The sequence below is a fragment of the Eutrema salsugineum genome, unplaced genomic scaffold (genome assembly GCF_000478725.1).
Source record: "Eutrema salsugineum unplaced genomic scaffold, Eutsalg1_0 scaffold_2, whole genome shotgun sequence".
In the NCBI taxonomy this organism is placed as follows: Eukaryota; Viridiplantae; Streptophyta; class Magnoliopsida; order Brassicales; family Brassicaceae; genus Eutrema; species Eutrema salsugineum.
Window position 1 is genome coordinate 11,913,612 of NW_006256829.1, and position 25,121 is coordinate 11,938,732.

General features: G+C 33.5%; 6 protein-coding genes across 9 annotated transcripts; 3 read left to right on the forward strand and 3 right to left on the reverse strand.

Moving 5' to 3' along the window:
- Positions 1 to 297: 297 nt before the first annotated feature.
- On the forward strand, positions 298 to 1,534 carry LOC18017867 (ethylene-responsive transcription factor CRF3). Its single transcript, XM_006401660.2, has one exon. It carries the CDS (start codon positions 358 to 360, stop codon positions 1,450 to 1,452), a length of 1,095 nt encoding a protein of 364 aa, XP_006401723.1. The 5' UTR covers positions 298 to 357; the 3' UTR covers positions 1,453 to 1,534.
- Positions 1,535 to 4,551: 3,017 nt separating this feature from the next.
- On the forward strand, positions 4,552 to 5,145 carry LOC112086499. Its single transcript, XM_024155456.1, has one exon. The coding sequence runs from the start codon at positions 4,552 to 4,554 to the stop codon at positions 5,143 to 5,145; it is 594 nt and encodes a 197-aa protein (XP_024011224.1).
- Positions 5,146 to 13,859: 8,714 nt separating this feature from the next.
- On the reverse strand, positions 13,860 to 15,873 carry LOC18017868 (plastid division protein PDV1). The gene is made up of 2 exons (XM_006401661.2): positions 15,509 to 15,873; positions 13,860 to 14,727 (listed from the first exon to the last, which is right to left on the reverse strand). Exons 1-2 carry the CDS (start codon positions 15,809 to 15,811, stop codon positions 14,215 to 14,217), a joined length of 816 nt encoding a protein of 271 aa, XP_006401724.1. The 5' UTR covers positions 15,812 to 15,873; the 3' UTR covers positions 13,860 to 14,214.
- A 391-nt stretch (positions 15,874 to 16,264) lies between these two features.
- On the forward strand, positions 16,265 to 17,216 carry LOC18017869 (late embryogenesis abundant protein 49). 2 transcript variants are annotated; one of them, XR_002899685.1, is made up of 2 exons: positions 16,265 to 16,386; positions 16,780 to 16,896. XR_002899685.1 is itself a non-coding variant. In XM_006401662.1 (2 exons), the coding sequence occupies exons 1-2, from the start codon at positions 16,300 to 16,302 to the stop codon at positions 17,214 to 17,216; spliced, it is 531 nt and encodes a 176-aa protein (XP_006401725.1). The 2 variants fall into 2 exon arrangements, 1 of the variants encoding a protein (XP_006401725.1); XM_006401662.1 differs by having other exon boundaries at positions 16,300 to 16,386; positions 16,773 to 17,216.
- Positions 17,217 to 18,760: 1,544 nt separating this feature from the next.
- LOC18017870 (arabinogalactan peptide 22) lies at positions 18,761 to 19,467 on the reverse strand. Its single transcript, XM_006401663.2, has 2 exons — positions 19,178 to 19,467; positions 18,761 to 19,042 (listed from the first exon to the last, which is right to left on the reverse strand). The coding sequence occupies exons 1-2, from the start codon at positions 19,293 to 19,295 to the stop codon at positions 18,969 to 18,971; spliced, it is 192 nt and encodes a 63-aa protein (XP_006401726.1). The 5' UTR covers positions 19,296 to 19,467; the 3' UTR covers positions 18,761 to 18,968.
- A 285-nt stretch (positions 19,468 to 19,752) lies between these two features.
- Positions 19,753 to 22,018, reverse strand: LOC18017871. 3 transcript variants are annotated; one of them, XM_024156634.1, is made up of 4 exons: positions 21,891 to 22,018; positions 21,338 to 21,557; positions 20,316 to 21,219; positions 19,753 to 20,230 (listed from the first exon to the last, which is right to left on the reverse strand). In XM_024156634.1, exons 2-4 carry the CDS (start codon positions 21,555 to 21,557, stop codon positions 20,035 to 20,037), a joined length of 1,320 nt encoding a protein of 439 aa, XP_024012402.1. In that variant the 5' UTR covers positions 21,891 to 22,018; the 3' UTR covers positions 19,753 to 20,034. The 3 variants fall into 3 exon arrangements, with proteins under 3 accessions (XP_024012402.1, XP_006401727.2, XP_024012401.1); XM_006401664.2 differs by having other exon boundaries at positions 21,338 to 21,822; positions 21,891 to 22,014; XM_024156633.1 differs by having other exon boundaries at positions 21,338 to 21,797; positions 21,891 to 22,013.
- Between the last annotated feature and the right edge of the window lie 3,103 nt (positions 22,019 to 25,121).

Below are 25,121 nucleotides of genomic sequence, written 5' to 3' on the forward strand. Positions count from 1 at the left end.
AAAAAAATAATTACGGCTAAGACTCTCACAAACAAATCCTATAAATGAAGGTTACAAGAGTGAGCTTGAGAAAGTCTTCACATACTCTGCAAATCCTTTAGAAATCACTGTCTCTCCCCCATCAAAGAGAAAGCAATAGAAAATCTTTTCTCACTTTTCTTTTATCACTTTTACTAAATTCTCGTGATAATCTCTCACAAGTTTTTTTTTTTTTTGTGATTCTCTCGAAATCTCTTTCTCAACAACCCAGAACTTTCCTTGAATCGCAAGTTCTTCTTCCTTTATATTCTCTTTTTTCATTTGATGCGAATATAGAGAGATTACATTACAAAAATCAATTTTTTTTTTCTTTTTTTGATGGACGAATACATGGATTTTCGACCACTCAAGTACACAGAGCACAAAACATCAGTCACTAAATACACCAAACCGTCACCGGCAAAAAATCTCTCCGGCGAAACTCGACCTGACTCAGTGAGAACCGTTCGTGTCTGTGTAACCGATCCCGACGCAACCGATTCATCAAGTGACGAAGAAGAAGACTTTCTCTTTCCTCGCCGACGAGTCAGGAGATTCATCAACGAAATCAGAGTCGAGCCAGCCTGCAACAACAACATCAATATCACGGGGGGAGTTTCAATGAAGGAAAGGAAGAGACTTTCCGATGAAACTCAATCTCCGGCGACGTACCGGCACCGTCCACTCAAGGTCTCAGTTCCCTACGGCCAAAACGGGAGGAAGTTCCGCGGCGTTAGACAACGGCCGTGGGGAAAATGGGCGGCGGAGATTCGAGATCCGGAGCAACGCCGGAGGATTTGGCTCGGAACTTTTGAAACGGCGGAGGAAGCCGCCGTTGTTTACGATAACGCCGCCATTAGACTCCGTGGACCGGACGCTTTAACCAATTTCTCTATACCGCCTCAATCTCAAGAAGAAGAAGAAGAAGAACCGGTTATTGATAAACCGGAAAGCAACATTACAACAACGACAACAACAACGTCGAGTTCCGAGTCAACCGAAGATTTTCACCATCTCTCGTCTCCTACATCGGTTCTCAATCTCCGATCATCCGAAGAAATGCAACAAATACAACAACCGTTTAAATCAGCTAAACCGGAACGGGAAATTTCAGATGCACCGTGGTGGCATACCGGGTTTGGTACCGGTTCCGGCGAATCCGACGATTCGTTTCCGTTGGATACTCCGTTTCTCGACAACTATTTCAACGAATCTCCACCGGAGATTTCATTATTCGATCAACCAATGGCTCAGGTGTTTTCTGAAAATGATGATATTATCTTCAATGATATGTTCTTGGATGGTCAAAGTATGTTCTTGGATGGTCAAAGTATGAGCATTGGAGATGAGTTTTGTTCTTCAAGTATCAAAGATATTGGCTCAATGTTCAGTGATTTTGATGATTCATTGGTATCGGATCTATTAGTCGTTTAATATCCATGACCGAGAAGAGTAACCATCAGCAAAATATCTATGGTTCGACTGAAAAATTTTGATGTTTTTTTCCCTAATTTATTTAATGAGCTTTTTTAATTTTTAATAATATAGTGTTGTCAGGAGCTTGTAAAACAGTTTTGGAGAAATAGTGGAAAAATAGTTAATGAGTTTTGTTCTTATTCTTGAACTAATGTGTTATTAGTTGCACGAACGTGTTTAATATTTTAAACCCTATTATTTATAGCATCTGCATTTATTTAGTTTGTTAATTATTTAATTTAGAAAAGCCAAAGTGGCATTCTCTTTGTGAATGTCATACTATGAGGCGCAAATTACGGTCGTGGCCAGTGAACTGAGGGAGTTTTTGGGTTTGGTCTGATTTATGTGTTCGTTTAAGTAGAAGAGATGTTGTATTTTTACTCTCTTTTATTTTTATTTAATGTTGGTAAGTATATTATTATTTATAGAAAGTGTATATAGGATTTCATAAATTCTCTTTTTGATAAGTTGGGGAAGATACGAAAAAAAATATTACCCTCAAAAGTATCGATTAAATCAAATATATTATATATTTAAAGATTTTTCCTTTTATGGTTATCAAACAAAAGAAGAAATTTTTTTTTATGTAAAATATTTGCCTCATAAGAAATTCATATACAACCCAGCTAACATATATTTATAATTTTTTTCATTGAAATTTAATTTCGATGCAGTAAATTTTTTATTTAACTGTTGTTCTAGAAAATACAATATTATACATATATATATATTTTTTTTAAAAAAAAACAACTATCAAAATCCTCCTATAATCCACCATCATTAATTACAAACTTATGTTTTTTGTACTAAATAAATATTATGAAAATGTTCATAATATTTTAATAACACTTTTCAAAATAATTCAAGAATTCTTTCTAAAGTTGTAGACTTATTCTAAACATAATTTTCTGAAAATGTAAGAAAATGTATATGCTTGCTTATTAAAAGAAATTTAAAAATATATTTCATTCTAACTAGTAAACATAAACCAAAGCAACTAAACCGTTAAACCGAGTCTAATATGAAGAGAGCATAACCGGGATATACCTCTCATACAATGTTTGAGATCCTAACATGTTAAAGAGAATAATCAAAGATCTCAATCAAGTGTATAATCAACAATCTCTTTTCCTCTTTCAAATCTCATTTACTTTTTGTATATTCATTTACTCTTTCTAGGAAAGTATTATCTCGTAAATTTCCTTTTCTTCTAAAGATATCGTGTATGTAGACATTGCAAATCAATAAAAAATCATCACGAATCCCCTTAGCCGCTTTGCGTTTGTTCATCACAACTCAAATAGGACTAACATACATGCAATAAATAGAAACATAGTGCCAACGTTAAGAAATGTCAAGCACTGGCCATAAAAACAATGTTGCTCTCTTGGAATGCCAAATCGGAGAAATGATTTAGAGAGAATTTCTCTCCCGAATCTGTATTAAAAGTTTTCATGTGATATGGTGAAGTTATTTCAGTCTATATGCTAGTTCATATTAATGAAATATGTTATTGCAATGCTGAAGAGTCATCGGTGTAAAAACTGGCCGATGTCTATTTTTTTTTCTTTTTTAAAAATCTTTTATCGCTTCCATGCCTATATAATTTACAATCTGACTTATGTGGAGTTTTTCAAGATGGTATACTAAAATCAAATCAATATTCTTTGATCAATCCTCATTTTAAATACGACATCATACAATTCTTAATGAGATTATAAGTTAATGTTGCATTTTTCCCAACAAAATAACTGTAAACCATTGAGCATCGTAAATAAATCAAATTCGGAACTCAATTCAATAACAAATTACTACTGTATTTCATGTTTTCTTAAAAGAAAAAATGGTTGTTGCTACCCTTATATATAGCTATACATGCCAAATATCGAAAACATAGTTTTATCCACACCAACAAATCAACAATGGTGACATGCTCGGGAAAAAAAGTTGCAAACTACATTTTAGTCATCTTTCATATAATATGTTAATTATAAAGTCGAAAATCGAATTTGCATATATATAAACTTGATCCGAACTATAAAATCGACCCGATAAGTAAATCCGACCGGATGCACACACAATTTAACTAAAGTTGGACCAATTACTAAATCGATCCAAATCGTTAAAAAAATCTATCAAAAAACTAACAAGTAAGCTTGCAAGAAATCTAACAATTGATCCGGGAATTCGGTTTCTTCGTCTTTCGACGATTACCAGATAATCACGAGGCGGATCATAACCGTAAATTCTTTCGTTCAACTATTAGACCTCTAAATTAAGTAAATAATCACGCTTTATCAACCATCTTCTAACTTTCTTTTGGCTCAACCATCTTCTAACTTTCTTTTGATCTGAACTATCTTTGAACTTATAACAGCAACGAAGGTTCGGAAGTCGTTTTTTCTACTTTCGTGTTGGCTTGTTGGCTTCTTGCCGGTTGGTATATTTCTTAAAGACACAATAACGAGTGAAAAGTATAAGAGATTTTATTTGAAAATTCGGTCAATGTCGGAGAAAAGTAGGTGGTGACATGCACATAACATATTTCAAAAAAGTATATATATATATATATATATACGTGGATAAAAGTTAAGCTCACACATAGACATTAAATTTTAGATTTTAGATCACATTTAATACGATCTGTAATTTGTATATTTTTCTTCTCCGCCTAATATACGTATTTTCATTAAACATTAAAAATTGCAATACTAATATACTTATTATTATTTATTTTTTGGCTTTCGCTTTTGTAACGTGAAAGGACGTTGTCCCAAGAGGGTTTCAATAAGGTTACCACTTGGTCTGCTATGGCCGAGACAGAAACATCATACGTACGCCTTACTAGTCTTCATTAGGAATTATCATATTGTTCTTTATTCAGTTACATAAACACAGAAAGTAGTACTTATATTTTAGCAGCGTTTATTTTATTCAATAACATAATATAACATTGCTTTTATTATTTTATTTTATACCCATTTTACACAATATCTTGAAGTTAACCGCTCCACCCGTAAGCCTTTTAATTCGAATGATCACACCATCATTACCAAAATGAAATGGAAAAGCCATTCAGGACAGTGGCAACCGAAATTTGTTTCTAGAGATACATGGGATCACATCAGAATAGTTAGACCAAAGGTGAATTGGTATAGAGGTGTGTGGTTCTCCCAGGCCACTCCAAAATACTCATTCATGGTATGGTTAGCTGCACAAAACCGGTTGGCGACAGGTGACAGGATTCAACGCTGGAATACGAATGCTGATACAGCTTGCGTCTTCTGCAAGGATCCTATGGAGACAAGAGATCACCTGTTTTTCTCTTGTTCTTTCTCGAAGGCAATCTGGGAGCACTTGGTCAAGGGACTTTTACGACAACAGTTCGAGTGGGACTGGGAACGATGTTTGACACTGATCACTCAAGCTCCTAAATCCACTACAACGTTCCTACTCAGATACACTTTCCAGGCTACCATATACTCAATCTGGCGGGAGCGAAACAATCGGAAACATAGAGAGAAGACTTCGACGGTTTTCAGGATGGTGAGGATGATTGACAAATTGGTTAAAAATCAGATTTGCTCAATCCGTAACAATGGTGTGAGGAAGTACGAGGATGGCTTAGAGATCTGGTTTGCCTCAAGATAAGAGCAAAGTAGTTTTTCCCTTTGAAATGTAATAGCAAAGCTAAGCAAAGTTTGTAAAACGTTATTTTTTCTTTTGAGTATAATTTAACATTAGATTCAAAAAAAAAATCATTACCAAAATGAAACATATATGTATACATAATAAATATACATAAGTAACATAATCTATCAAAATAGTTGTAGTCTAATTACTCTATTTTTCTTCTGGTATAGATGGTCAAAAATGATGATTTCTAATAGATATATAACACATGATAAACATGGTGATCATAGTCTTTCGGCCTTAAAATCAAGTGTTTTTTTTTTTTTTTGATATATGCCTTAAAATCAAGTTAACAAGGAAAGTGAACTACTTCAATTAATTTTCTTATATGTCTTACATATATTGTCAAAATGAAAAAGCTAACATCTTGACCGATCGATTCCGAATGTGAATTCTGTAATCACTACAAAAAAAACATCATAATACATCATTTATTTTATTTATTTGTATTATTTATAACTGATGTAAAAGAATTTTACATCATTTAAAAAAATGATTCTGAAAGTGGTGATGCAAATACTTTATATCAGTTCATTAATAACTGATGTAAATATTTTAAATATTTACATCAATTAGAATAATTGATATTAATATATGTCAATTGTTTTAAGTGATATTAAATTTTACATCAGTTATTATAAATGATATTAATATTTGTATCAATTATAAATAATTGATGTTAAAAAAACTATTTTGGTATAAATTTTAATTTATTTTTAAAATTTATATAAAATCCCTTTTGTTTTTTTATTAATATAAATATATTTTGTGAACTCTTATACAATAATTAACTAGAATTATTATTAAAAATATTTTTTTTATGTCGAAGATTTTGGTTGAAGTTAATAAAATCATACGATTATTAACAATGATGAGTTTATTTTATAGAGGAACAATTCTCTCCTTTCAAGTTCTCCTAACCGATGTGGGACAGATAAGTTTTGATCAAATTAAATTAAATATATTAATTGTTTAATTCAGTTCTTTGTTGACATCACTTTTTAATTGCTACAAAATTTGCATTATTTTATTCAAGTGATGCTAATATATACATCAATTATCTAATGATGTAAAATTTGGTTTTGTATCAATATTGTTCAAGTGATGTGATTTAAAATAAATTAGTATCAGTTTATGCAATCGATGCCATATAAACTAATAATAACATCATTTGTATTAACTGATGTTAATACTGTATAATTTATGTCACTTGTAAATAAATGACTTTAATTAGTATCAATTATTTTTCTGATATAATTTATTTGATGCTATCAACACTTTTTTTTGTAGTGTCAGTTCTTAATCCATGTACTATTTTGATTTTCTTCGAAAATTTAGACGACTTTTGTTATAATTTTAGATTTTACTTAATTAACATCTACGTAATTTGGATTAAATATTCTAAACTGTCCTTTGATAAATTTAATTTCACTACCAGTATTCATATTTACTAAAAGAAAACATGAAGTTATACCATGTAACAGTCATGATTATTTCCGTTTGATCTTGTATTAAAACCCAACGGATTAAAACTAACATATCCACAAACGAGTGATTATGGCTGTGCTTGTGTGCTTGGTAAGGATAACTTAAATTAGAAGAATTTTGTTATAATTTCATATTTACTTAATTACCATCTAGCTACGTGATTTGGATTCAATATTCTAATTGGACTGACAAAAAAACTGTCCTTTAATAAATTTAATTTTGCTATCAGTATTCATATTTACCAAAGGACAACATGTTTTGAAGCTATGCCATATTGCCATGTAACAATCATGATTAATTCCATTGATCTTGAATTAAAACTAACATATCCATAAACGAGTGATTATGGCTGTGCTTATGCTTGTAATTAATTCATAATATTAATATATAAAAAATCCATACATGCACACATAATATATTAATATATCTGTACAATGATGCATGCTTGATAAGGATATCTTAAACTAGAGATAATTCAAGTGTATTATATAACATGGAAGCTAAGGAGTAAGGATCATGATGTCTCTCTACTCACGTGAGTTCGTGTTCGTTACATTCATAATTTTTCCTTTTCAATATGTATATGCATATATAGTTCCCCTTTTTGGAGTATCGAAAAAGTCACCATATATATGCAAGTTGGTTTCCCTTTAATGAACTGTATCTTAACAAATTCCTACACTTTGAGGTAACTTTCTTCTTTATTTTTTCACCTTTAGAATTACTTTGAGGCATTTTTAAGCTTTAAATTTTAGCCCTTTCTATGTAATTCTTATTGCTTACAATCGTTTGTATGACCGTACGTGGCATCCACAGTCATCAGAACTCAACCCGTTTAGGTGTGTGTAAGCAAGATAACACAATCTAATATTATCACACAAAAAATAATAATAACACAGTCTATATTCTGAAGATCCCAATTTCCAATCGAAACTGGTACTGGAAGATTTATATTGGATATTTCAAAAGAGTTTACTTGACCAGAAGATATAATATATTACTTGATCAAAGTATCACTACAAATCTGCAAATACAAAAAAAAAAAAAAAAAGAAACACACTAACGAAACTTGCTAATGAACAGAGATTTGCTAATGGACAGAGATTGGTCAAAGACTTTAAACCAATCTTATTTGTTGGCATGATGTGTAGCAGCACCTAGACCCCTACCTCATTGACCAACTTTGTAAGCTTTTGAAGCATTTCATATATAGCGGAACAAAGGAAGCAATTTTAACTTATAGTATATTTGTTAAAAAAAAACATAACTTATATATAGTAATATAGTCTAACCAATTGACAATTTCAGCCTAATGACAAAATATACGACATACTATATTATAGAGTAATAAGAAATTTAACGAATTTACAATCGCTTCATACTATATACTTCTATATTTGATAGTGGTAGTAACTTTATATTTGATCAAACAAAGCACATTTGAATTATAAAGCCTGATTCGGATTTGTTATTCAACTTGTTGGTCGAAGTCGAACAGTAGTCGTTTATGTCTTTAATTTTTTTGTCAAATTTGTTATCGTTTTTTTAAAACGAAATGGAATTCAAATCCTAATTAACAAATATAAACCTTTCATATATACATGAAAATCGATTTCTGCTGGCCTCTCTAGTTAATATAATATGTACACCAGCATATAAAAAATAACATTAATACGTCAAATTTCTATGTTACAAAAAAATCTTAATTATTTAAAATTTGAGGATAGGACACACTAGACATTGACAAACGTGAATGCCCCAACTGAGCTGGCCTCTTAGGTAGGCTCATATAACACTGCTAAAGAGGTACACAACTTTTGTCACACTATAGATTCATACAAAATCCAAAAACCATTAATTAAAATTATTTATTTTCGAATAACTATTTATATACGTAGTAAATATATGTTCTGGCCACATAGTTCCACCAGATATAGACAATAAACACATCGACCATCTAATTCTAACCTTTTTAATATAAGCACCGTACGTTCATGCATGATACATATATAATTATATAGTTTTACGGACAGTATACTATATGTACATATACGCATCTCTAGTTAATGTCATTTCGAAGAGCAAAGAAAGAGCACTTGTGTATAGGAAACTAAAAAACGATAATTGTCTTACCTGTCTAGTAATTTCCCCTTTCTTATCACCAACAAGTTCCAACAAATTTAAATCTTAACTTAACTCTGAACTCATAACAGATTAAATGGAACAAATTTTTCTTTGTATTAAAATTCTTCTTTATCTACATAGATAAAAAAATAATATATAAGCGTAGAACAGTGCATATATGAAATTAGCGTGACCTAGTCAATATTATCAACAGAAAAAAAAAAACTATACGATTTTAAAACATTAGCCAAAAAAATAACATTTTACGATTTTAATACACCTTTTGTTGTCTCAGCTTGGAGTTCACAGAGCCGTCTTGCTAGTTGCTATCTATTTCCAGCTAATTTGCCCTTTTTGGTGATTTACAAAAAAAAAAAAGAATAAGAAAATATTAAATCACGCGTCTTCATGTATGGTTTTTTTCTTGAACATTTGGTCAGGTATATTTTGCCAACTTTATACTTTTAGTTTATGATTTACGCGGAAAATCTAACAGAGACATTACTGTCGAGATTCTGACCGAAAAATTAGACATTCCATGCCCTCGGAGAGTGCTTTGTCGCGATCAAGGGCTCGATAGAAAGCTTGATCGATAACGACTATAAGGGAAAGCAAGGGAAAAGTAGACGCCAAATCATAATAAAAAAAAAAAAACTAGACCATATAAAGAGAGCCAACTTAAACAGAATTAAATCGAGATGAACTAAGTATAGAAGTTTTTCAATCATTGTAATAAAATATTTTTCAGTTCAGAATTATTTGATGTTTAAGTTTTTTGTACACAGGTTAAGAATTCATTTAATTTTTATTTTTTCTACATTAAAAACATTATTTATAATTCATTTAAATATAATTCAACCAATAAGAAAACAATATGCATAATATAAAAGGTCAAAACAAAAAAAATTCATTAAATTTTACATTAAAAAGTGAGAACATCAAATAATTTTGAATTAAAAAAAAAATTCTAAAACATCAAATAATTATGAAGAAAAGGAGTATAATAAAACCCTTAATTTCGGTTGAATGTAAAGAAGTTTAAATCTGAGATATACATATCTTAGTTAGAACATTAGTTAAATGTTATTTTGCTTCTGTCCTGATTGAGTTGAGCCGCAATTTAGTCTTCATGTGCATGGGAAATCACATAATTTGGTCTAACGAAAACACGTTGCAGCTTTCCACATGAATATTGCATGTCGATTTTTCTATTTTTCGACGGTCAAAAAAGAAAGAAAATAAAAATTCCAACGACGTAATAATAGGTTATAACGAACTAACAGGCTATAATGACTAAATAGGTTTGCATGTACAAACGCAAGGTGACTGTGTTTGTTTGTTTCTTTTGGCAGATATTGCAATAAAAAGGCAAAAAATCACAATAAGGCCTTCGTATTTTTTTTTCCTTTCCACAAGTGGGTAAATTTTAGCCGCAATTCATGGTATGATTTATTTTTGGTTTGAAACTGTTATGGTCCCCTATCTATTTCCTCCTTTTATCATAACTGCGTATCTTACATTTTTCTGTTATTAAAGATCTTCTGAAATTTGTACCTTTTTTGGTCGGTAATGGATGTATAACGTTGTAAATACTAAATAGTATACAATCTCAACAAAGTAAAAAGAAAAGAGATAGCCTTACTCTACAAATGATATACAATCTCAATAAGGTAAAATATGACATAACAGTCTAGAGGGGGAAAAAAAGACATAACAGTGTAACACACACTACACAGAGAACGTTGACTAATCAAATCAGCTACTGCGAATGTTAAAGCGAAACACGTGTCGTACTCTGAAGCCGTGTGATTTTGTTACCCTGAACGGCTGAACCAAATCACAGCTTCTGATTTAGTAAGTAGTCACACGATGTTTTTTAGTTTCAAATTTGATTTTTGGGGCCGACAAAATAAAATAATTTTTTTGGTTTTTTGGGGTTGTTGTCGAACACATAAGTGGGCCCATTTTATCAAGTAGAAACTGCGCCAGTTTTTCTCGTTCTTTTCTACAAACATTTCATTTTTAGTAATATTTACATTCTAAGCACACAACAAAGGTAACCATATTCCAACTAAACCAAAAATAACCAAAATGTTAAACCCACAACTGACTAGAAAATGTTGTCGAAAGTAGTGTGTTGGCGAGTTTGAACAATCAAATCTTCATCTGGTTCATGATTCTCGTTTCCGGTATGTGGAATATTGAAAACCGGATGAAGATGAGATCGATTGAACCACAAACTTCTTTTTGGCCCAGTTCATAAGAAAAAAACTACTCTCTCCGATCCGTCCAATCATATGGTCATGTGTTCGGAGTACAAGCATGAAGAATCGAAGTATTTTTAGAAAAACCTAACACCAATATCCCATAAACATAACACCAATATCACACCAAGGTGAATACAGAAGATGACACAGTATTAAATTAATATATCAATCACTAAAGCACTAAACTACTCAATTATTTTGTGATTTTTTAAACTCTTTTCGTCGTTAAGAAAAAGGATGTTGAGAGTACAAGGTCACGTGATGTGGTTATGGGCCCTGCAATTCGTAGTGCACAATCACATGATTCTAAAGTATAAATAGAAAAGCCCATCTGTTCAGAACAACGTGTCCAATTTCACCATCCACGTCAGTACTTAGGTTCGTTATTATGGCGAGACGTGTTTTTGATTTTTCTAAAATGGAAAAGAAAAAAAAAAACCTTTTATGGTTTTTGTTGGTGGAAGTATGGGTCGGATCATCCATAAAAGGCGTCTGAATGTCTGAATGTCTGAATGTCTGATTTTTTTTTTTAAAAAACGTCTCTCTGAATGTCTGAATGTCTGATTATTCGTAGATATTATCAGTTCTAAAGACACACATTTTAAAATAACTAAAAGCCTTATTATATGATCTCTACTTAGCATTTCTATGAATCTTATACACTCTAATAGTTACATTTCTGTTCTTGTTCAATCATTTTATCCTGCAGTTAAGAAACCGAATTTTATGCTTGAATCAATGTATGGTACATCAATTGGTTGAAAAATGAATTTTAAAAAAGAAATTATTTTTTCTACTACGATTTTATAGATGGTCAGTTGGTATATAGAGTATAAACGTATCAAATTACAAAAATACTTAGTGTTCACGGGCTTTTCAAGGTTAACATACACTTTGCTTATATGGATAACCCGATAATGTGTTACAACATCATATAATTGTAGAATATATGTGAAAAATTACTTCTAAGTTCTAATAGAATTATCATACAAATCTATGGTGCTCCACCACAATCGATTTGGCCATGTATCAAAATTATATTATATGTTGTTACATTTTTATTGTAGCTAGGGATGACACTACAGGACACACATCAGATTTCATACGTACGCGAACATGTAATTCATGTTCTCTGAGAGTTGGATCCAGAGAAGCTATCAATACTAGTCGGCCTGCTTCAAGATTTACACTGTTTATTTTGCTCGACAAGACAAGATTTACACTGTTATTCTTATGAAAGAATATATAGTGTGACCCATCTGTTAATAATTGTCTAGAAGTGGCAAAACACTTTCTACCCGCGCGTTACATCAGCTTTTGTCGTATCATTATGAAGCAACTTGGCTATTTCATAATTATTAGCTGGTCTAACCCCTCTCTTTTCAATCTATAACCAGCATTTGATAATGAATATCTAATTATATTATTTTCATAGTATCCCGTTTTATAAACTAACTACACACGAGCGATCATTGTCTTATCTTCTTGAACGAGTTAAAAACAGAAGGATTAAAAATGATAAAATACAACTATGATGATGTTGTAGGATTACAAGTATGACTTTGTTTATCATTACCATTTGTTGCCTTACTAAAAATAGTTTTCACTTGATATAAAAAAAGAAAGTTTTCAATTTTCAACCGTGAAACAGGGAGACAACGAATGTCACCAAACTCACAAGTGAATTCATATTTGTAAAGTGACAAATTGACAAATTGACGAAATGCGAATGTGATTTTCTAGTTTTTTCAATTACACAATCTTACAAAATCGTAAGTGATGTTTCTTTATATATTGTTATGCTATTTCAATAATAAAACTAAAAATGTTTTATCTTTCTATTTTTTTCAATTAAATGTGGAAATTAAAACATTTAGATTTATATTATCTTCTACTATGATTTATCGTATAATATTATGTAGTCTAAATGTGAAAGGTATTTTGTCTGCGGTCTCAACCATTGTAGACAAAAAAATATTGGGTTGACCTATTTACACAGAAAAACCGGAGTGACATTTCCCAAAATGCAAACCGGGACCTACAAATACTAAAACGATGTTTGCACGATCCGTTGGGTATAATTTATTTGTCTAATCACATTGAAAAACATATGTTTACAAAACGAAAAAGGAACAGCACACAAAGATAGAAAGAGAAAGAACAAATCATCTATAACATAAGAGTCTAATGTAAAAAAAAAAAAAGGGTCTCTCTAAAGAGAAAGCTATGTGAACCCAAAAAGAAAAAGGAAAAAGAAAAAGAGACAAAACAAATGTTAAAAGGTTTTTGCTATATTCACATTAATGTTTCCTTCATTCCACCAATTTGGACTCATTATAATTTTTCCCTTTTATCAGCTTCATTCATACCTTATCCCTCCTGCTTTTGTTCACATCACAAACTCAAATAAATATAACCAAAAACAAATCACTTAATTGTTTTTATGAATATACACGTTATACATCATGGATATTTTGGACCTTTGTGAAAATTCCCAAATAATTTCGAAAACACAGATCATATACAACCTCAAGAAAACGATATAATTTTTGTCCTATCAAAAACGAAACCGATATATGTTCATCCACTTTAATAACACCGTACGTAAGAGTGATGCGACATCAAAGCAAATGGGCCTATAATGGAACTAACTAGGGCTACATAGTTAAGGAAATTTAGACGGGCAAATAGTGGCCCAATACATTCGCCAGTCTTCCCTATGTCAACAAGAGAATTTGTCAAGAATACACGGAGCGATCCAAGAGAACCTTAAACAATCTCATTAACTTGTGATTACGAAAAAAAGCCTAACCACACTTGAAACCAACAAAACAAAACAAACAACCCTTTTAACCACAGTGAATTATAGTCAAAACGAGAAGGAAGAAAGGAACAACAATATTTGCATCTCAACGAAAGAAATATTAAACAAAAAAAAAACAAAACCCATTAGCTCAGCTCATAAAATTCCAACATTTCGCCTCCAAATTCTTATCTTTTTTGCTGATAACAACGAAACCCAGAAGATCATATGAGAGAGCAAACAACTATCTCTCCTCTTCTTTGTTTTCACTTTTTGTCCTTTATTCCTCTGCTGCAAGCAAATGTAACCTGAGTATCACGTGTTGGACAAGTTCAATCTCTGGTCTTAACCACGAGCCATCATCACGTCCAAATGGTCCAAACTTATTTCAGATGAAGCCATCTCTCTTCTGTATGTTTTCCTCTGCTGCTTTCTGTAAAACCTGTCTCCTTTCTTCTGTAGATGATGTTCACTAGTAGCCACTTGGTGAAGATGCAGCATTGCGACCATGCTAATGGCGAATATAGCAGCGTTCCCAAGCACGCCTCTCACATGGTTGAATCCAAGTGCTCTTTTGGCAAAACCCAAGGTCGAGGCAAAGGCGTTGATTACAAAGTTTGACTTGTTTCCATCAGAAGGACTAGAGTTTGCTCCGGTTGGGTTTGGAGAGTTGTAAACTTGATCAGGCGAAACGTAATGAGTTGCACTTTTAATGCTCCCAACAAATGCAAGAGCTTCCTCTAAGACTCCGTAGCTTTTCCCGTGGTGTTCAGCCAATCTCATTGCTAGCAATATCCTGCTTTGTTCAAGCCGAGCAACCGCTACATCTCTCTCTGTTCGTTGCTGCGTATGTATAGTCTGCAGAGCAAAGAGAAAGAAGTTTTACATAGTGTCTTTCATAGGTGTACCCAATGGTAAGATTTCAGGTTCAGGTTGTAAACGGGTACATAATGAAACTGACCAGAACTCTATTGAGTGGCAAAGCGAAAGGATATATCAGTGAAAGTCTTCTATATATGCAAAGAAACTTCTACAATCTTGTTCTTCCGAGTATAATAATCGCGAAGTGTCTATAGCGTTCTGCAATATGGATTCAACACATCTCTACTTCTTCTGGTCTTACATAAGACTATAGCATTTTTTCCAACCCCCTGAATCTAAATTTTATTGTCATTTCATCACCTTCGCACATCGATTAAAGGTTTGATTCCACGAACAAAGAGTCTGAAATTAGAAAATCATCAGAACCGCACTGTAGGATGATTTTCTGTCTACAAGAACGAAAACTATGCAACTTCATATGGAGAAAGCAATCGGCCATTGTTATTATAAGCAGGAGAGTTTTAAGTCAGTTAATGTTGCTAAGAGCTTTCATAAGAATCTGACAATATCTACCTGCAAACCGAGCTAATGACTTCATCAAACAACAAGCTGATACAATCAGTTTTAGAGACGTTGAATAGTCATTTAGCAGAAGGATTTGCCTGTTTTCTGTTCAGAAACCAGCTAAAACCCTAAGATAACAAGCTATTTTCCCCAAATTCCACAGCACCTTCGTCTATCGATTTTGAAAATATCAGGGAATCTAATATCAACTCAAATGTCAAACACAAATCAATTCCGAGAAAACGAAACTCACATGGAAAAACTCAAGCTGGTCTTCGAGGTTCTCCAAAGCGGTTCGAATTGCGTTCAGGCTCTTGGCCTCTTGAATCGTGGAGTCGTTATCGTCGACGGCGAATCCCTTGATGAAGACATAACCCGGTCGCTTTTCTTCGCCGGAATTCCCTTGACTCTTCCTCTTCTCCGATCTAGCTGTTGGTTTAACGGATTTGAGGAAGTGAGACCGCGAAATCAAGTGAATCTCGTCGCTGAGCTTGTCGTGTAGATCCCAGATTTTCTCAAGAACAGCTTCGATTTCTTCGATCTCCATTTCTCCCATTTCATGACCAAATAAAGTGACGAGCAAAAAAGAGGGAAAAGTAATAAAAAGGAAAAAAAAATAACTTCGTCTTCTTCCTGAAAATTCCCACTTTAATTGTGGACTGAAAATTAGCGCTCCGTTGAATTTGATTTCGGAAACGGGTTGAAATCCACCCGACCCGGAAACGCGAAACAAACAAATTTGGCACGGACTATGCACGTGTTAATTATTTGGGCTCTAGTGGCCCCAAAAATATCTTTCATGGCTTGTGTCTTTTCCCGTTGGTCTCAGACTCTCAGTCTCAGCAATGCATCGAAAGGTCACTCTCCAGTCTCCAATAAACATCCTCGTATGGCCACGTGGACTGTTAAAAGCCAACGTGTCGAGTTAAATAGCAACGTAACGGAACGGTATCATTGTTTTTATAACCGTTTTCTTATAAAATCTACAAGAATGCAAAAAAAAAAAGAAGAGAAACCAAAAGAAGATCGAAGAACTTTAAAACGATGCGTTCTTCAAAGGATGGTGCAACTATCTCCAACGTCTCTGTGGAAGAGCACTTTAGCGTCTCTCAGTCTACTTCTAGTGGACAGGTAATATATATATATATATATATATAGTAGACAGGTAATATATATATTCAACAAAAAGAAAAAAAAAATATAGGTTATTAAATGTTTGTTTTGTATTTTGTATTTTCTACGTCTAGTGTGTAGTAGTTTTAAAGGTCTGTTTTCGTAAATAAATGGTATGTTTTATGTCGTGTGTATTTTGCTAAGAAAACAAAATTCGAGAGCCACGAATTTTTTGCTAAATGAAAACATGTCGTTTGTGTTTGATGTATTCATTTTCTTGAAAATATTTTATAAAAGTGATATTACTATTTTTGAACAATGATACAACTAATGAAACTTTTGTTTCTCGCGTACGTGTAATCGCAAACGCATATTTCATATTTTGTATCATGATATACGAAAAGTTTGTAGGCTCTACAGAGCAATTTTCCACGGCAGCTGAAGCACTTGTAGGAAGATCGACGACCTTAACGGAGGCTCTAAAAGCAGCGGCTATAAATGTTGGCCACAAACCGGTGGAAACAACCGACGTGGCTGCGATAAAAGAGGTGGAAACAAGGGCTACCGGAGGCGAAGGCGGTGGTGGTGTAACGACGGTGGCGAAGGCGGCGGTTGCTCGAAACGAGAGAACAGAGAAGAAAGATGAGAAGACGAAACTCCGAGACGTCATGGCGGAGATTGATGTAAAGGTAACGAGAGACAGGGCAGTGACAAGGGAAGACGCAGAAGCAGCTGTTCAGGCTGAGCTTAATCACTCTCCTTTCAAGCATATTATCCCTGGAGGTGTTGCTGAATCCGTATCTGCAGCTTATAAACTCAATCGCAGTCCTTCTATGAGTTCCCTCTGAACAGGTTTGTATATATTGCTTTTTCTTTTGCCTCTCCTCAAGCTGTTTGGAAGTTGACGTTACGGTCCGAAAAGAATATAAATAATGTATGATGCGAAAACTGTAGTAAGTTTATAAGAAAATTAGTTAGATAAAGAATTGAGATAATTAATATCAATTGTTATTATGCTGATGAGCGGTGAGATATGCGTGAAAAAAATGCATGTAATAAGTGCATTTCTGTTCTCACTTAGGGGTGTCTTTGATGAAATATTTTGATTGAATTGAGTTTGTTAGTATGTTTTTTTTATTTTGATGATTTTAGGTGAATTTTAAGGAGGATGTTGGAATTTGTTTTAAAACTCTTTGATGGTGAAGCTTCTTGGAGGTTTTGTGTCTCATATGTTCTCTGTTTTTGGAAGAGCTAATAAGAGCTAGTAAGAGCATTTCCATTGAGGTATGTTAAAGGTTTCAGGAAACAAAAAATATGCAAAATATATATTAAAAAATGGAAATTAAGCTCAAATGTTGCGAGACCGCTTCTTAAGGATAAACCCGAAGGTTGGGGTTCACTGCCACATATCCTCTTTAAATTAGACGGAAAAAAAATGAGTTTTTCTTATTGGTTTTTTAATAAAAAAAATTAATTAAAAAAAATTTATGAACCCCAAAAAAAAGTTTATTGAATGAGATGGTCTAAAGCCCTTTATGTTAGCATTATTCCATTCAATGTTATATCTCAGATGAGTTTGGAAGAGCCTTGATCAGACGAGGGGGTGGTCTATGATCAATAGCATTGAAGACATATATATCATGAGTGTTAGCGTTGTTCTCCTCGAGTTTCCAGTGAACGAGCTTCTGATATTTAGTAAGTTTTATGCACTCAATTGTTATCCAATAGTCTTTATGTTGATTTCCTTTTGCTCCTTGGCTTTTCAAGATCGTCATCGCTTATCTTAGATACCGTGAGTTGACAAGTTTACAGTTATGTTGGACTGAATTTCGTTTGGATTTTTGGTTCAATGTTTTTATTCTTTTTTTTTTTTTTCATGAAACTAATCTCATAGATTATACTTTTTGTAAAACCAATTATTTGTAATGAATGTTTACAATTTAACAAATAAATTCACGTAAAAAAATTAGTTCTTTGAGAAAAATCTCTAAAACATGAATAAAATCATTATAAACAACGCCGATTTGAGTGTTGATTCGATACACGCATTGGAAGCCTGGTAACCGTTGCCAACTTAGCGACAGACTAGCAAGGTGGAGAAGCTCTCTCACAGCGACTTTAGCAAGGTGAAGAACAAATTAAGACTCTAGAACGACGTATTTAAACTAAACAGAAGATGTAAATCTAATGGCATTATAATATGCGCTGCATTCTTTCAAGCATTGCCTAATTCTATGCCTTAGTTTGTTTCATCAACGGAATAAGAAAGAGCCGTATACCAAATGCATAATAGAAACAGCACGTAGCCGAGGCGAGCACAAAGAGTATAACGATTCCTTTTTTTTTTTTTTTAGTTAATCATTACATTATTCAACAAAAAAAAGATGAATAATAATTATAATTACGCTGTTTCATTAAACAAGAAGAAAGAAATTACAAGAATAATCCAACCAACAAAAACAGAACAGAGCATGATGATGTCCAAAACCTAACTCCCTTTTAATTTTCTACAAATCTCACGTCACAGGTAAAACAAAAAACCACAAACACTAGAAAACAAAACCATTGTGGAGGAAGAACAAATTGAAGGATCCATCAGTTTAATGAATGAAATAAGTCAACGCCAAAGCCACCATCATTAGAACATACGCTATCCCCTGATCTATCGATGTTCCTGCCAAAAAGAAACCAAAAATCAAAACAATATCAATAATCACATTCTTTTAAAATGATTCTTTAGATCCAAAATGAAATTTTTCTTCTTTTAATTTCGTATTAATCGAAGATTATATATTATTATAAATCAAACCGTCGCTGGTGGGTGCGGGAGCTGGCGAAGACGATTGCGCATGAGCAATCGGCAAGAGAATCACGGAGATGATGATGAAGACGGCGAGAATCTCCGACGGAAATTTCAGGGACGCCATTCTTTCTCTTTATCTCCGGTGATTATTCCGGCGAGGGAATATTTTTTTCTTCTTTTTATCTGAAATCTCACCAGAAATCAAGAAAAAAAGACCGATTGATGGAAAAGCAGAGGAAGCTTAAGATTCGCTTAAATAGTTAAAGTCATGCCTCAAGTAATGTAGGGCCCACGCGGCTTGGGACCACATAACGCACAAATCCTCTCTGTCTCAGAATCACTCGTTTGGTTTGGTGCGTTGTCTTTTGCTAATTTGTTTTTAAATTATAAGTAATAATTTTTTAAAAATTAGAGGTTTAACGAGAGAAACGGTTAATTATGTTCTGTTCTTAAGCTGTGTATGAGATGGATAAAATAAAAAGAGAATCTCTCCAGCCTGTTTCTCTCTTACTTTCCTGGTTTTGCAATTTTCCGTTTCAAGATCGGTCCCTTGTAATAACCCGGTTTAGAGATAAACCGAATCAAACATTCCTTCATCAATAAAGATTCGCATCTAATCCAGACAATCTTATTCCATTTACACCCTAAAAGCAATTTCAACTCCTAATTCCATTGTATCTAAGAAAACCAAGATTCCTTTCGTCCAATACTTTGGTTAATCTCTGGTTTTCTTCTTAAACCGTCCTAATATTTACAGCCTCCCCTAACAAAAACCGTTCTCATGATAAACTAGTAGCTGTTGACTTATGCCACATAACTTATGGTCATAACGAACATGTCCACCATGAGGTTTATTACCAAAGTCATGGAGATGGAGGAGCAGCGAAGAACGGATCTTCTCTGTTGTTATAGATCCCGAAGAGCTGTTTCGAGTACCGGCCTGCTAAATGTTCGCAAATCTCAACCGCTCCAGGCTCGAAACTTCTCAATTCCTCCACCGATTTCTTCAAATCACCAACGGGATCTCCATCCGTCAAGAAATGTCCAATGCGACAGCCCCTAAAACCATCATTCAAAAACGTAAATCAAGAACACAAACAGGTCAAAAAGAGGGTTTGTTTAAAGTTACTGTAGTTCCTTGTACCTTTCCGCATCAAACTTGCTGAAACCTCGACCATTAGCGACATAACTTGATCTTGCTGCTTTTTCTTCTTCTGTTTGAAGCCTGTACAGAGCACAAACCGCTCTCATACAAAGCTCGGGATCTTTACCGAAATCTGCCTGCATATCTGTCAGATACTCCCATTTCCGTTTCCCGGGCTTCTTGTCCCTCCTTAACCTCGACATGATCTCCGCATAACCAGTTTCTCCATCAGATACCTCCTCCCGTACATCGCCCTCGGTTTCATCAGTCTTTTCACTTGCACTCTCATCATCAACAATAAACCCATTTAAGCTCTCACTCTCTAGCTCAGACTCTTCTTCTGTCTCATCATCCTCTGCGTTACCGGTCGTTGGGATTCCCACAAGTCTCTCTCTTAGATTTCTTTCACTTGAAGTAGAGATCTCTTCAAGAACTCTCTTTTTTCTCAGCCTTGACGACACTCGACGCTGTGACCTCAACCCCCCGGACTCATTCTCTTCTATGCTCGGTGTATCAACCAAATCTGACATCTCTTCGTTTGGTGGTTTCAGATTCTTGAGTATTGAAATCGGTATGTTGTCTTCATCATCATCATCGTCATTCTCTGAATCGCTGGTAACAACCCGTTTCCTCTTACGAGGAGTGCTTGTGTTAACTTCACAAGCTTCCACATCGTCATCTTCATAGTTCTCACCAATACTTCTCTCCTCTAACGCATCCATACCATCAGATTCCTTCTTGTTTCTCTCCTCTGTTTCGTTATCAGATAAATCATCTACATTAGTCGATTTGCTACCATCGTCTTCAAACACCAACATCTTACTTACTCGTCTACGAGAAGACAGGTCATCTCTGTTTCTCCCTGACATACAGTCTTTAACCGGTGTGGTAATATCAGGTGAACCTACATGTAAAGAAAGAAACAAAAACCACAAAAAACATAATTAAACACATTACACCAAAAAAAGCAAAGCACAAGCATTTCAAGTTCTACTCACTAATGTAACATATATTCTTCTCACCTGAAATTTGATGATTATACGCTTCACAAGATTCTGTTTTCTTTCCTATTGGGAGCTTGACACTAGCTAACTCCAATCCTAGCTTCACATTCTCATCTAATACCAATTCTCCATCTCTAAATGCACCAATTTCATCTAACTTTCGAACCGCTTCCGCGAGTTTCTCAAATTTGTTCTCAGCCAACTGTTTCTCAACCTCCAATGCTCCGTTCACCATCATCTGCTCAAATAAATCAGATTCTTTTAGATTCCTCAACTCTTCTTCCATTACTAGCTTCTCCGATTCCAATTCCTTAAACCTCAATTCAAGTGACTCAAACTCCTTGTTACGATTCTGCAACTTCGATTCTATATCAGTGTAACTCTCCTTAGCTTTCAAGACCCTTTCTTATAACTCAAGACAGCAACAGTTTCGCATCTCCTTCATCACCATTGTCTCATCATCTTCCATCGAATTCCTCTTCTCAAAACAATGATTTCAAACCCTAGCTAGAATCAAACAAGTCTCCGTAACACGAAAAAACCATACATAGATAGAGAACTCAAAACGTACCTCGAAAATTTTCGCTTCTAGATTCAGAAGAAACCGGGAAAAATCACGAATTCATCGCAGTTTTGGAGAGGAGAATTAGACTTAAATCGGAGAAGAAACAAAACTTTCTAATTTCCTCTGTGGAAACGGACAACTGTTCACAAACCCTAGTAAACGCAACAGGCGGGCCACGTGTACTGTCAGTGATCTACACGGGTGTTTAGATTTGCCACGTGTGATGATTGAGATTCCGCACTACACGCCGTTTTGAGCAAGATCAACTGTCACGCATTTCTCCTTTGTTGATAAGAAAAAAACGTCTAAGTGGGCTTAGTTATGGGCTCAAAGTATGAGCTAATTTATTTTCGGCCCATTGTTTAGTCAGGTGGGCGTTGGATTCTTTATGTAAATATTGACTGGAAACCTCTGGATCGTACGGAGAGTTTAAATGAAAACAAGACAAGTGAGTCACTGTAAAGGTCCACAATTTTAAGTTTCAAGCAGACATTCCTGAAGCTTTCTACAAGATTATGCTCTTCGAATTCACTTATTTTCGCTCTTGTCTCTTCAAAGTTGAAAAAGTTGATTGGTTTTTTACCCTTCAGTTAATTCCAAGATAGTGTCTGTTTATAATCTGACAAGACTAATGATTTTGTTACCTCTTTTGCACCAGTGGAGATAAAAATTTACAGAAACTTTTACTTGTTTTAGTAACTGGGCAAGTCAGGCCACTTTAATTTCTCGATTTTGCGACATTTGAAATTCTACAGTGGATCCGTTTTGTCATCATAAAGCAAGCAAGTGCGATTTCTATGAAACTATCTGCGAAAAAACGGTGAGAAACAGACGTTTTTGACTGTTTTCCATAAAACCATTGAAAATCTTTCGTCAAAAATTGTTTATGGTCAAAAAATTGTGAGATATTATTGACCAAAAAATTCTTCAGTAAAACGATCAAAAATAACTGTTGTAAATTTCTCTAAAACATTTTGAAATTATAGAAAGGTAATACGTAAAATATTTCTAATCATAGTCTTAAGAGATATATTTTTTCAGTTCATCGGTTCAATAACTTTGAATTTCAAGAGATATGTACAAATTATAATTAATTACACCAGAATGTAGAAAAATATTATAATTCATGATTGAATACCAAGAGAATTTTCATGTTAACACAAATCATTCCAAATTTTCGATTGAATACACTTCAAAGATTTTTTTTCCTTCTTCATGTCTTTTTATGGGGTATAAAATATAAATTATTTTGAAATAATTAAGGGAATTTTAGAAAACAAGGCCGGAGCTTAGACCCTTGACTTTCACTCTTTCAGAACAAAATTGACTTATTTACTCACTACAATAAGATAGAGTGCTTCGGTCTATAAATAACTTGGAGTCAGACTAATTAAACAACCTCTACTAGAGATACGAATTTTACAAATAACTAACATATATTTGGCTAGTTTATACATGAACCAGATTTACAAACCAAGTTTAAGGTTTTTGCTTACATTGATTCGTCGAGTGGTAGAGTAGAACAAACAAACGAAAAACAAGTTGAAAAAGATGCATGCACTACATCACAAAAAGGTGCATAACCATAACCACTCATTATGGTTTTATTAGAAGATGGGGACATGGCATTCACTTGTGGGCTCTTCAAATCTAATTTGCAATCAAAAGTATTATGGGTCCCCACATTTGTGGGAAGCCATTTCTTCTCCAAAATCTAGCCGTCATTATTATTTCAGCCAGGTTATTTAATACTAATAAAACAATATTTAAAAGTAATGATCATCACTGCTTTAACAAAGTATCCATTGACGAATAAAAGAGCATTATATCTTGCTTTTAACAAAAAAAAAAAGAGCATTAAATCTTGCTCTTTAAGGTCTTGGTCACACAAATTCGTAGCATTCATCAAATTGTTTTTATGGACTGTCTCAAGTCATTAATGTGTCTTACAAATTTAAACATTGGTAGATTTTAATGTAAGATCATTACTAGTGGTTGAAAAGCAACTGTGAGACTCCAAGGAAAATCTCTTGTTAATTTGATCTCATATAAACATGCATGGCATTTTGTATCATGCACTAACATGATTATTTTGTTCGTTGCAACGTTAATGAATCTTGAGATAATTAAAAAAAAGAAAAAAAATTATGATTGTACTTATTTTTTTGGCAAATTGCGTTTCAGATTGACCAAAGTTCACACGAATTTATTTGCAAACATGTAGTTTAAAGAGAATATGATAATAAATAGAAGAAAATCCCATAAGAGCATTTGCTATATTGGTCATTTTTATGGATTTGAAGTTTTGACTTTCCTCTATACTTTATGTTGTTTTCAATTATATTGAAAACTCTCTAAACCTCTCCCTATTACTTTTCTGAAACTCATTATATTCTAAAATAAGTTTTTTTTTTAAAGTACTTTATTTCTCCTTTGATCTTCCGATCTTTAAAAAGTACTATACTCTAAAATAAGTTTTAACATGTTTAAAAAGAAATAGATCATTTTCTATTACTGTAAATCGATAAAGAAAACAAAACTGAGCTCATTTAGGAAACCCATTCGTATTACAAAACATAATCATTACCTACGATATTTGTCTTTCATAGATGATAAAACTCATAATATGTAATCATGCAATATGGCACATTGAAATAAGAGAGAGGAGAGATAGAGAGAGAGAGAGCGAAGCGAGCAATAAAGCGTTGCTCATGTATTTCGTGGTGAGAGTAAATGATATTGCAGATCTTCGTAGTGATTAAAGTTTGAGTAGGTCCCATCTCATTCACCTCTTCAGCTACTTCTACATTTTTGGTTCTACTAGAATCGATTTTATTTTTTTACCCAAAAGAACATATATATTGAAATAAAATTATGATCATTCGAAAGCCTTCGATTCTGCTTCTAGTACAAAACCTTTGCCAATTTATGTGTATATTCACATTTTACCGTTGGTATGTAGTAACAGAGAGAGATGCATACATAGTTTTATACAACACCACATAGTCCTATCCTAGTGACTGCCGAATTACAGAGACGAGAGACGTGTGGGGATGTGATACGTAGGTAGGATGCAGACAGAAATTAAGGAAATTAAATTTTTGTCATGCAAATGTAATAAAGGCACATAGAAAGAGACAAATATGTAATAATATTAATTTTCATAAGAAGTTTGAATTTTAAATGTATCAAAGTAAAAGAAGGTAATGGTTGACTTCGAATCCAAGCTTATATCTT

Bases quoted from the DNA above. Each gene is read 5' to 3' on its own strand.
- LOC18017867 (XM_006401660.2), top strand. From the start codon at position 358: ATGGACGAATACATGGATTTTCGACCACTCAAGTACACAGAGCACAAA.
- LOC112086499 (XM_024155456.1), top strand. From the start codon at position 4,552: ATGAAATGGAAAAGCCATTCAGGACAGTGGCAACCGAAATTTGTTTCT.
- LOC18017868 (XM_006401661.2), bottom strand. From the start codon at position 15,811: ATGGGAGAAATGGAGATCGAAGAAATCGAAGCTGTTCTTGAGAAAATC. The intron at 14,728-15,508 runs GTGAGTTTCGTT...TTTGCTCTGCAG, and splicing joins ACCAGCTTGAGTTTTTCCAT to ACTATACATACGCAGCAACG.
- LOC18017869 (XM_006401662.1), top strand. From the start codon at position 16,300: ATGCGTTCTTCAAAGGATGGTGCAACTATCTCCAACGTCTCTGTGGAA. The intron at 16,387-16,772 runs GTAATATATATA...ATATACGAAAAG, and splicing joins AGTCTACTTCTAGTGGACAG to TTTGTAGGCTCTACAGAGCA.
- LOC18017870 (XM_006401663.2), bottom strand. From the start codon at position 19,295: ATGGCGTCCCTGAAATTTCCGTCGGAGATTCTCGCCGTCTTCATCATC. The intron at 19,043-19,177 runs GTTTGATTTATA...TCTTTTTGGCAG, and splicing joins TCCCGCACCCACCAGCGACG to GAACATCGATAGATCAGGGG.
- LOC18017871 (XM_006401664.2), bottom strand. From the start codon at position 21,605: ATGGAAGAAGAGTTGAGGAATCTAAAAGAATCTGATTTATTTGAGCAG. The intron at 21,220-21,337 runs GTGAGAAGAATA...CTTTACATGTAG, and splicing joins GTATAATCATCAAATTTCAG to GTTCACCTGATATTACCACA. The intron at 20,231-20,315 runs GTACAAGGAACT...TGATGGTTTTAG, and splicing joins AGCAAGTTTGATGCGGAAAG to GGGCTGTCGCATTGGACATT.